The sequence below is a fragment of the Betta splendens genome, chromosome 19 (genome assembly GCF_900634795.4).
Source record: "Betta splendens chromosome 19, fBetSpl5.4, whole genome shotgun sequence".
NCBI classification, from domain to species: Eukaryota; Metazoa; Chordata; class Actinopteri; order Anabantiformes; family Osphronemidae; genus Betta; species Betta splendens.
The window spans coordinates 9498079-9510139 of NC_040898.2; the positions used below are offsets into that span (position 1 = coordinate 9498079).

General features: G+C 49.8%; 1 protein-coding gene across 7 annotated transcripts in view; it reads right to left on the minus strand.

The window, feature by feature from the left end:
• The window catches only part of LOC114846460 (ankyrin repeat and fibronectin type-III domain-containing protein 1), an 85738-nt gene that overhangs the window by 10217 nt on the left and 63460 nt on the right, over positions 1-12061 (minus strand). For 6 of the 7 annotated variants that reach the window (XM_029135421.3, XM_029135422.3, XM_029135419.3 and 3 more), the window contains 3 exons: positions 3376-3595; positions 2954-3161; positions 334-531 (listed from right to left, as the gene is read on the minus strand). In XM_029135421.3, coding sequence (XP_028991254.1) covers positions 334-531; positions 2954-3161; positions 3376-3595 — 626 coding nt within the window. Of the gene's footprint in view, positions 1-333; positions 532-2953; positions 3162-3375; positions 3596-8419; positions 8560-8672; positions 9057-12061 lie in introns of those variants that run through there. The other variant, XM_055504219.1, reaches the window with a different exon arrangement.

Below are 12061 nucleotides of genomic sequence, written 5' to 3' on the forward strand. Positions count from 1 at the left end.
CTAAGTGTGTGGAAAGATCTTTTTCACATCAAAGTGTGATTAGTCTGGATGGAAGGGAGAGGGGGGGGGGGGGTCTACCCTGCCACTAAACGTGTCATGAAATGCCCGTAAAAATTAAAGCAGGAATACAAGCGTGACACACACACACACACACACACACACACACACACACACACACACACACACACACACACACACACACAGTGTGGAAGCCATTAACTCAGCCCAGACAGAAGGCCAGCAGAGAAAAACGAGGCCAGGACGAGAATCAAAGCTGCAGCGACGCGAGCCGCCGGCCTCCTTCCACTCTGCGCGAACGCCGTGGAGCCTTACTAGCGTGCTCGAAGCCCGACTGCATGCGCCGCAGCAGCCGCAGCCTCCACTCCCAGGCCTTCAGCTGCCGCTCCTGGTCGGACGCCTCCCGCTCGCCCGGGCCCTCGCTGCGCACCTGAGCCTGCAGCTCCGACACCCGCTGCTCGGCCTCCTGCACCAGGGTGGACAGATGCACCGCTCGGCCCTCCAGGCTCACAACTGGAAGAGACACACACACACACACACACACACACACACACACACACACACACACACACACACACACACACACACACACACACACACACACACACACACACACACACACACACACACACACACACACACACACACACACACACACACACACACACACACACACACACACACACACACACACACACACACACACACACAGGCATCAGCGCATGAGCAAAAAGCCACCGTCTGCGCGGCTGCAAATGGCTTCTGCAGAGCAGCCTTTTAATGTCTTTGTTTGTCACAATGCTGTGGCAGATTCCTCAATAAACTCCAATTAATGGAGCTGAGCAGCCACACTTTAAAGATGACATCACCTAGAAAACGACACAGAAAACGAGGCAATGAAAGTGAGACGGGCGAGCGGGGAGGGGAGGCGTGTCCGCATGCGGTCACGCGGGAACGGTGGGAACATGCACGGGCATCATTTAAAAGCGCTATTGTAAAAGTATTTTTCTGCAAACCCGTGGAAATTTCTGTAGAACTGATCTATTTATAATTATATAGCACAGCCTCACACGGCCTCACATGGTGACCAATGGTGTTTATTTGAACAAAAGAACATCACAAATGCATACGCAGACAGCAGACATTTGAAGTATAGCACAGGTAATGTAAGTGTGAGGGTCACGAAGGACAGTAGCGTACTGTACTTCTTTGGTGGTTGTTTTGGACGGGTGTGCGTCTGTGTTTAGTCTGTGTGGTCTGTGTTTGTTCGCCGTAGATTCCACTGTTGAGCGTTAGATTCCACTGCTGACAGTAAGTTTAGAGCTCCGTGTCAAAATGTCCATCTGGGTGTTTAATTCTGCGGCTCGGCCGCCGTCTCCTCAGCGGCTGCGAGCCTCTCTTTGAATCCGAGCGCGTCGCCGCCGCCGCCGCTCGCCTTCGGCCGCTTGTGCGACAGCTTAAAGGATCGCGGGGACGCGGGAGGGCGGGTTTTGGGGTCAGAGTTTAAGTTAGGATTATTCCAGCGGATCATCGGACTTGGAAGTTAACGTGTTGAAATTTCGCTCTGATTTATCTCCGCAGCCCGTCCAGGCCTGAAGCAGGTCCAGATGCTGTCACCAGCGCCTTCGTGTGTCTTGATTTGTCCTTACTTCACATCGGCCTGCGATCCTCAACCATCAGCGCATTAAAGTGGCTTTGTCCCATTGAGAGTCACGGAGGGATTTATAACGTGAAAATGAAGCTGCTTTAGAGAAACTGTTTGATTGTCTTGGTCTGCTCTTGTCTCTCTGGTAACCACACACTGTGAAGTCAAGCATGGCAATATCAACACACATCACACTCAATTCCTTTCAAAGCTCAAGGAAACGTCTGCAGGGCCTTTGATGTCGATTCTAGTCAGATGGAGTTTGATTAATACGCGCCTATTAGAGGAGAGGGTGAGCCTTTACTGTTTTATGTGCTGTTGTTCTCTCGTTCTCTTTCTCAGTTTTAGCCCTTTGTACGCACAGAGGGCTGAAAGTGCACACACATACACACACACACACACACACACACACACACACACACACACACACACACACACACACACACACACACACACACACACACACACACACACACACACACACACACACACACACACACACGTCAAGTCATGCTCGCTCACAACTTACTTGAGAGAGAAAGAGAGAGAGAGAGAGAGAGAGAGAGAGAGAGAGAGGGAGCACAATCAAAGAGCAAACTTCAGTAAACACCACTTTCCATTCAAGTGTTTTCAATTTAATGACACCTTTATAAGATGTCTGGCTCAACTCTGGTGGAGTGTGTGCGCACACAACTACAAACACAAACAGTTTAGGAGCCGCACTGGCGAGTTCTAATTATTAACAGAAGATGGGAGCCCAGGCCTAGCGGATCACAGACAATGAAAGGAGTTTAAGAAGATGACTAATATTACATCATTACGAGGCCTTCATTGTTTTTCTTATGGCAGCACAAGACGTGAAGACATATGTGGAGAAATGCATAGACTCTGGCAGCCGACGTTGTGACAGCGGCTTCGCGTTTGTATTGTACGTTATCACAGAGCGGCGGCCGAAACGCAAACCGAGCCTCCTTTGGTCGCGAGCCGTGCCAAGAACTGAAACCTACAAAGGGGAAAATGATTTATTAGCGATGTGTCAGTGAGTGACAGATGTGGTTTTGGGCCTCGCTCGCATCATTAGCTTGTAAAGTTGTAAAGTTGTGATTGGCACGAGACAATTAACTTTGGCTCCTTCCACATGACACGAGATCTAATGGGCTCGAAGATCAGACGTGTCGACGCTTCCTGTGGTGTGACTCACACAAGCCAAAGCCCGTGAAGGTTTACAGGGAAACACACATGCGGATGGACCCGGCTCGTCCCGACCGTGCAGCAGGTACGTCTACTCACAGTGGGGGCTCTCCTTGGCACCAGCGCGCAGGAGCAGCTTGGCCATGGGCGCGTTGTTGGTCATGATGGCGATGTCGAGGGGCAGGAGGCCTTCGCTGTTGGGGGTGTTCAGGTCCAGCTCCTCCAGGCTGTACTGGGACAGGAGCAACTGGACCAGGTCCAACTCTTGGTGCTCCACGGCCTCAAACAAGGCTTCATTGCTCTGAAACTAAAAGAAGGTTGGGGTGAATTGAGTGAACAATACGGAGCATTTCAGCTTCATTCAGGACGTCTAGCGCTACAGCGCAACCATGTGATCGACAGATGCTTCCATCAATGCTTTCCATCTTTCACCACAATAGTTAGATGGGATGATGTGGTACTATCTTTAGACAACAATGCTCCTCGGCCTGTTACTTTTTCCCTGTCTCTCTCTGACTTACTATGGTGGTTTTGCGCAGCCGCTCTTTGTCCCCGCCCCGTCCTGACACCACGCTGTCCTCCAGCGAAGGGGGGTTCGTGCCCACGCGGAACTTTCCAGACAAGTTGCGGTAGAGGCGCCGCGCCGCGCTCGGCGAGGACAGGCTGGCTGACTTGCGGGCCGGGGCCGGCTGGTGGGCCTGGTCCCCCCTCATGGGCTGCGTCATCTTGGCAGAATCAGCCCTGGAGGAGAAGAGGGAGAAGTAGGACGGTAAACTACACAGGAATCCTTTTATCGTTTAATCATTTCTCAACTTAAGGCTTGTGTTTTTTTTCATTTTTCACATTTACATAGTTTAAAAATAATCTCCAGCCCCCAGGGAGAAAGATCCAACCACCTGGCTGGGAACCACTGGTCTATGGCATGGTGATAAATTACACTCATCTGCCAGATGGGCACCATATTGGAATTATCAGTTCTCAGTCATGGGCCCGTGTGACTCAGAATGCATCAGCAATGCCAGACTGGAAGTCCGTTCGCCAGCGCTGCTGCGTAACATCATCTCTTCCTTATGACTTTAAAAAAAAAAAAACAACCTGCATCCATCGCCCCTGGCGTCTTGGCATTGCTGATATGACAGCTATGCTGCGCCCTCTCCACGCCGCCATGGGAACTATGTAGATGATGGTGTATTTCTAGGGTGGGTCTGGTACGTCCCGTTCACACACTCGACCGCTGAGGAAAATGTCATCAGGGCTCTACAGGCGTCGGCGATAAACTCTGTGACAGGTCCCAACAAACAGAGGTGCAGAGATAAACGATTTCCTCAAGGATGCAATTTCAACAGCCTCCTCTGCTTGTGTCGCTCCCTCCTTCCCAGACATGATTTGTTGTTCCCTCGCTCCCGGCCTTTAAGTTTCTTTCTGCTCAATTGCTTTTCATTTCTCTCCCATCATCTGCCATGTTCCCCTCATTCAGTACCTCTCCTCACATCTCTATTCAACATCTACTCAGTCCAAATGTCTTCATGCTCTGCTTACTTTTGCTCCATGGAAAAAAGCCTTTGATGTACAGTAAACTATCACCAGTTGACTGTAAGTAGGTTATATCAAAACTTTGACAGTTCTCAGAGACAAATTTGTTACATAAATGTGATGATTAAAATCAATGGATTGATCAGAAGCAGCCAAAGGCTGAGCAAAACTCAACAAACGTGCCATATGCCAAGAAGTATCAAACGGGCCAAGAGCAGATCGGTCAAGGTGAGAACATCTGTAGGAAAAATGTTATTTATACTCCCTCTCCGCTTCGGACGTGTGAGCCCACATGAGCACGCACCCGCACGGGCCCTCCCCCCCAAGACATGCAGTTTGTACAACAGCTGACGGCGGCCCCACATTGTAGACTTTAAAGCAACTCCGAGCCCCCGCAACAAGCCCGTTTTCACAGCGCCGACGCACCTAAAATACCCCCCATCTCCGTCCCTTCCCGCTCCGTCCCATCCATCTCCACTCCATCCCGTAATAGAGGCCTTATTTTAGACCTCCTCGTGTTCCCGGTTGAGCCTAACCTATTCCAGGGTTCCAGATAAAGCTCGGCAGGTATTTGGAATAATTTTTCCATGGGCCTGGCCCGGAAGATAAAACAAGAGATATATTTGTAATGCTTGTGCCCGTATCCCATTTCAAAGAGAAAGCCCATTGGAATCCGGCCCTAGGCTTATTGTTATTTGCCTGAGATGGAACAGAGGACTTTTTTCTCTGCCGGCAGCGCGGTGCCCCATCGCTCTCTGACGACATTAGGGAGCGTGCACCGCCGCATGCCTGCGCTCTCAGAGAGATGTTGCTACACATGAGAGTGGGATGTCACTCTCCAATGACCCGTCCTCCGTTTGACAGCGTGATAAAACGCTGTGCGTACGGTACCACGCTGCTTTTCACCAATCATCTTACTTACTACTGTAAATGGATGACTGATGACTTTATGCTCGCGTTACGTCACCCAGTCAGTGACCTCTGTGGCGACTGGGAACCAGCTGTGCACAGCCAGGAACTCACAATACAACACAGAGGCAAAAACAATTCATCAACACTAAAATTAAATAAAGGCTTAAATGATGTTAAAATGTGGAATAGACTTCCAATTTGACACATAAAGAAGCAAAAAAGGCAGCACTTGAACTCACCTGAACTCGCACAAACCGTCTGTGCTGCATAGTTTCCCACAGTGCGTTACTGCACTTTCACCAGTTTCGGGAAGCTGTTGTTGAGGGAAACTAGCGCCAGGCCTCACATTTGGCCCCTTATCAATCCCACATCAAACAGATGCAGCCTGTTATAGTGAGACAGCATCTGTCCTTCAAACAATCAACACCCACAAACACATCTACGCACAGCGTCTGCTACATTAGGTATATCGGCCGCGCTGCGCAAACAGCGCCGCTCTCCAGACAGTGACTCACTCGTCAGCGAGGGCGACGCACGGAATACACAGCGTCTACGCGCTCACTCGCCGTTTGGCGAAGACCTTTCATTGAAGCGCGTGATAAATAATTGCTGGCTCGGCTGCCGGTTCCAGCGTGGAAGGAATCGCTGGCTTCCCCGTACGAGTCAAAGTGGAGCCACACATCGGCGCACAACAGGGCGGTGGGGTAATGCAAACATATACAGAGCAGCAAATGGCAAAAACATGAGCGCTCGAAAGCTCGGATCTGTCCAGGTCCCTGTCAACAGTACAACAAACAGCACAAACGCACGTGGCCGCGCGCCAGAGTTAGTTTGACTTTAGACACCTAAAATCAGATGTGAGCACTGTTGAGAAAACAATGGAATCATCATTTTACTAAACATCCTGACAGCTTCCTCCAGAATTGTGGGAGCACACACTTTTACCTCGCGTCCATCATCACCGTCTTGGTTGGTTTAAATGGGACTCTTTCAAGAGAACTAACAATGAAAATACAGGAACCGTAGGGGTGCATCTTTAAAGTTTGGAGCTGCTTAGACATTAACAGCCCTCTGCAGCTCCTCACAACCCAACTCCTCAGCGTCCCAGTGTGTCACGGGGTCACGCCGGCTCTAGGCTGACAGCACCCCCCGCCACATTTCCAAACATCTCGCTACAGTCCACGGCCTCGACAACACATAAATCTCTGCTGCATGTTAGCGTGTGACTAATCGTGTTTATTACACACAGGCACAAATGACCATTCATATTAGTTGACATGCAAAGCACGGGGTTGTCTGCACAGGTCAAGTCCCACGAATGAAACAAAAGAGCCAGAGGTAAGTAGATGGATCGAGGGAGACGGGGAGAAGCCAAAGAGAGGCACCAGTAGGACAGTGCTGGCTGAAAGGGATGGTGGGGGTCAGGGGCGCAGACAGCGAGAGGAGAAAGTTGCACAAACTCGCTCACACGCACATGCAGCGTACGCTGGCTGCTCTAAATGTGGCTTGTAGAAGGAAATTCTGAAATCTGAGTCTTGGCACCAGACAGGCTGGAAGCAGGCAGGCTGCTGGACGCACCGAGGGAGAGAGAGAGAGGGAGAGAGAGAGGGAGCGAGAGTAGATGAGGGATGAGGGGGGCTGTATTACTAGAATTCATATAGTTGTCCCCTCTGTTTGGCTCTTATCAGCTTATAGGCAACATGAGGCCATGCGGCATTATGACCCACAGCCCCTCACTCACATTAAGTCGGCATGGCAACAAAACACAGGCAAGCACATTTGTGGATGAGGCTCTATTGGGAGATTTATCAGGTGTCTGCGTGCGTACGTTAGCGTTTCAGCCGCGCGCATTTGCTAAAATCCGTTCCCCTCAATTTATTTATTCCCCATGTGCCTACAGGAGCAGATGAATTATCCTACCAGATGTGCCTTTGAAGAGGACTGCACAAGTTCTTTACCCGACCTAAAAGATGAATAACATGTACTGAGGTATTCAAATGATGTTCCTCTGACAACAACCAGCCTCACTGTGGTGTCGACACCACAGGAAGCAGACACTGCAGCAGATAATGGAGGAGGCAAAGCCGCGGAGCTAACGCTGCCTTTACCAGATCTTTCCATTATTGTGTCACCCAGGTTTGGTGAGTCACAGAGCCTCAGCTTCCTCATTCTGGGCCCTGTTCTGACATTTTCTCGTGACCTGTCTCGTCAGTGTGTGATGCTGTAAACAGTCTGACGTGAGCCGTGGGAACGGCACCAGGTATAAACTGCCTCGTTTCTGATCACCTACTGTCGCTGCTTTTATCCGGTCTTCTCCCCACTTTCTCTTTCTTCCTTGGGAGAACGGCACAGTATGCATGTATGTTTAACCTTTGAAGAGGGCCTGCTGTGTCAAGCGAGGCCTGCCACCTGTTGTCCTGTGTGTGCATGTGTTGTGTGCGCTCGCAGAGGTAAATCTCTCTAATTTTGATGAGCAGAGACAACAGCGGAGTCACCATGGGGATAAAGTGGCGGGCAGCGGCCGATGTTCTCAGGAGGGGGGGGGGTGCTGCTGCTTCCAAGATGGGATCACACATACAAACACACACACAACCCCTCCTCTGTCAGAGGCCTGGTGACACCGTGTCTCCCACGGCGATCGTGGGCCCAGCCTGGGTGGCTCCAGGCCTTCTGTGTGTCTCTCAGCGTGTGTGTCACACCAAAGGGGTCCCTGCCTGGGCCGCCATATGCCACCCACCCAGCCAGGGAGAGATGAGGAGAGGGGCGGGGGCGACCCCTGGCCACTGAAGCCACCAGTTGGCCCATTCTCTCAGTCACACGCCGACTGGGCGCCATGTTTAAAGTCTCACGGCTGTTTATCTGGGATAAGGATGGAGGGAGGTGTTGGGTGGGGGAGCCGTTCTCTCCCCACTGAGATAGATCCTTTGTGAAAGCGATAACATGCACGGTCACACCAATATGCACTGACTGGCGGAGGGAGCGGGTGGTAATGATGATGGCGTATCACTGCAGGGCAACACGAATATTTGACCCATTCGATCATTGCGTGCGTGTGGGCGCTGAAACAAAATATAGCTGCAAACACGAACGTCTGAAGAACATTGAAGTCTTGATGCAGACCTGGCGCCGCACTCCTAATGGATCCCGAGCGGGACCTGTTTTCAGTCCAGCACTGGATGAGGGAAGCGTTTGCTCGGGCCAACAGAAGCTGCGGCGCGATCTGACTGGTCGAGGTGAACGGGGCAGTGTCAGTCAGCTGACTGAAAAGAAAAGTACAGTAGAGACCACGATAAGTAAAAGTCTTTACTGGCGTCCATAGAGCCTCCGTTCCATTACAGAGTAAAAGTGATGTGGGTGTGGGTGTCTGCACTACCTGAGCTTCCTCTCTCGGTCTGTAAACCATTTTCCAAGACTTGTTTCAAACCACAAACCTCTTGGGTCCCAAGCTGATTTTCATTCTGCCTTTAACCCAGCACACAGCCCTGAAACGCACAAACACAACACACACACACGTACAGAACGGAGGCAGAGGGGTGGAGGCTATACAGTAAGTCCCCCAGACTCGGCTCCCTTTTATCAGCATATAAGCTGCACATGGAGCCAGCCAACCCTCTGACCTACAGGCTGTCTATCTGTGTGAACACACCAGCAAACAGAAACACACACATGAACACAGACACGCTACATTAACTCCACAGCTCTTTATTTTGTAACTTTACCCTCTTTCCCTTTTTGTAGCTATTTGCTAGTCCGCCCTGCCGTCTCCCTCCATCGTCTTTCGAATCTGTCTTTTCATCTGCTTCAATCTTTTTATATATTTCAATCTTCCCTGACAGCACCCCCTGCCCTCGGCTCCCAACGTCTCTCTTTCAGGCTGCCTCCCTCCCTCCCTCTGCCCTCCATCCCTGTCTCTCTGGGTCTGTGTGCTGAGTTGAGGTTTAGAGTGGAAACCAGAGTATCAAGCCGGAGACACACAGGACAAGAGGGAGCCAGCCTCATAAATCTCCCTTAGTGCAGCCCACAGCATCCAGACTCAGGGACATAATGTGAGTGTGTGTAAATACAATATTGGAGCCTGTGCATGCTCATGTGTGCATGAATTGGTTTACACACGATGTATGTGGGGGATTATAATCCGTGTAGTACGCGTACTGTTCTTGTGCATGGCTATAAATATTTGTGGTTAACGTGACACTGTGTGTACTGTATTTGGGTTCTGTGTGGAAGAAAGAACAGCCAAAAACCTATCCATAAGCAAAGAAGTCAGCAGAACCTTTGCTACCTTATGTGGACTGGAATCTTGAGCCTCTCGTCCTGCCAACAACTCGGCCTCAACAAACTTGTTTTGCTGGCCAAGAAACAGAAATGACTACAAGTTATCAGAGTAGACGGTGCTTTCTGTCAATCAAAAGGCCTTTATTTAGTGTGGAGACTCTGTACGTTATCTTGAACACACACACACACACACACACACACACACACACACACACACACACACACACACACACACACACACACACACATATTCTGATCAGAATTTCTGAAGGCAGCATAAAGGCATTTATAATCTCATTAGTCCCTCCCATTTGAACTGACAGCTCAGAACAAAGGGAGAAACTCTAAAAGAAAGAGTGGGGAACATAAAAAGAAATTAGAACCAAATGGGGCGAGTGGCACAGAGTCCAAAACCACTTTACACCCAGGCTGTGATTTCTGTTCCTTTCTACTCCCTTTGCACAGTTCACGTGGATTAGCACTGGGCCGCCGCTCGCTCGCCCGCGCGCACGCTTCCCGGCACGCCGCTAACCCTCACAGCATGGGTCTGCTCATGTATGCGTGTGAGCATGAATATTAAGGTGAGAATCAAACTGGTGTGCTGCTGCTGCTTCCCGCCTGTGCGAGTGTGGGACCTTGGCTGTGTGCTAACACATTAAATATGGCGAGGAGTGGCTGTTTTTCTTCTTGGCATTAGAGTTGAGACATCATCCTAAGAGAGCTGTCAGCTCTGAGTTATCCCTGAAGACAGGGTGGCACCAGACAGAGCCCAGGGGCCCTCGGGGGATGGAGAGGATTTAGACCCTCCAGTGTATACTGCACAGCCACACAGCACAATGAAACACCCACCGGTGTGGTACCAACTGCACTCTGTCAAAGTGCTTTATTTATGAAGTGAATATACAGTAGTGTGAGTACAGAATGTTAAATATTTGTTGATGTTTAAGTACTTATGTATAGAGTTTCCTCTCCAGGCGTACCGCGGGGGAACTGTTATGGGAAATAAAAAGTGCTTGGCTGACATACATGGCTGCCTCGCCATTGTGCTCAGCAGGTTTGGCAAAGGCCTCAGTCACCAGGAGCGGATGTGGAAATAAGACTTATTTAGTGGCCGTGAGCTGGAACGGGACCAGCGTCCCTTTATAGCTCCGCGACCGGCTCCTGTGCCCACGTGGTGCCCAGAAACCGAGGTAGCGGTATCGCACTACCGGAAAAAAAAAACAAAAAAAAAAAAAAACAAAAACGTCTGACACATGTTCTCCTGCAGCGGTTTTATATTTTCATTAATGTGCCGTTAGGGCTAATAAACTGCACAAAGAAATGCATGAAAACACAAGACGTATCCTGGCTCACTGCCAAAAATACTTTGATGTTATTCAAAATTCACTCAGGAGAAATCTTACGAAGCCACAATCATCGCTCCATGTCAGTGATGTACATTGTTAACGGTAATGGATTCCTCGTGCCTATATTCTAATAATATTTTCCAGCATTTACAACAGGCAGCAAATATGCTCTCGTTGCCCGTTTAACGCTCCCTCGGTCGCTCCAGCTCGCCCACCTTCTGCTCTTTCCTCCACCGATGCCCCCGGAGCCCATTTACTCTCATTACCAATAACAATAACACTGCCATTATCTTTTATTATCACATTTTGCCAAGGTCCCGCCAGCTCTCATCAGACGGATGCAGCTAAAAACACAACTCCTGTACACGGGGCCGCCTTGGCTCAGAATTCCCTTAATAGGCGCTGTTAGTATGGGTATCTGACTGAATCAACATTAATGGCAGTGGTCCACTAAATAGATAGTAGTGTTAAGCCAACTGAGACTGCTTTACTGCTGAGAGCTGCTGATAGGTTTCCAGCAACGTATGTTATATAATCCTTATCTTGCTTAACTTTTAAAGGGCTGAGTGGAGCAGAGCAAACAAATAAAAAATAAAATTGTTTCCACAGTGCACTTTCAATCTCGAGATACAATAAGTCAAACGCCTTGACAGGAAGTGCTATAAATGTTAAACAGTAACTGACTCGTGACATGGCTTCAACAGATGCCACTAGTACACGTGTTTTCCTTCTGACTGCGTTGCTGATGCTGTGCTGGTGTTGTCGCGACCTTGCGTCACCTCCTAAAAGCATGGCTCGACCTTGCCCCCGAATCCCCCGTTTATTATGTCACAAAAGACCAGCCACACTGTACCTGGGACGCCCCCCGGTCCCTCTTTTAAAGGGCCATGTCCAATCTACCCACTGTGTTTCATTAAAACCAGACCACATCAACGAGGGCTTGAACTTTAAAGACCAGGGTTGCCTCATTGGCAACACTGGAGAAAAACATCGAGCTGTTAAAGTAAAGGACCTCACACTGCACATATAGTCAGACACTCATACACTTCACACCACGTTTCTGTTAGTGGACCACACATCACAACGTTTGTCCAAGACCACACAGTAGGTCTCATAAGGCTGACGAAAGACCTCGTAAGAC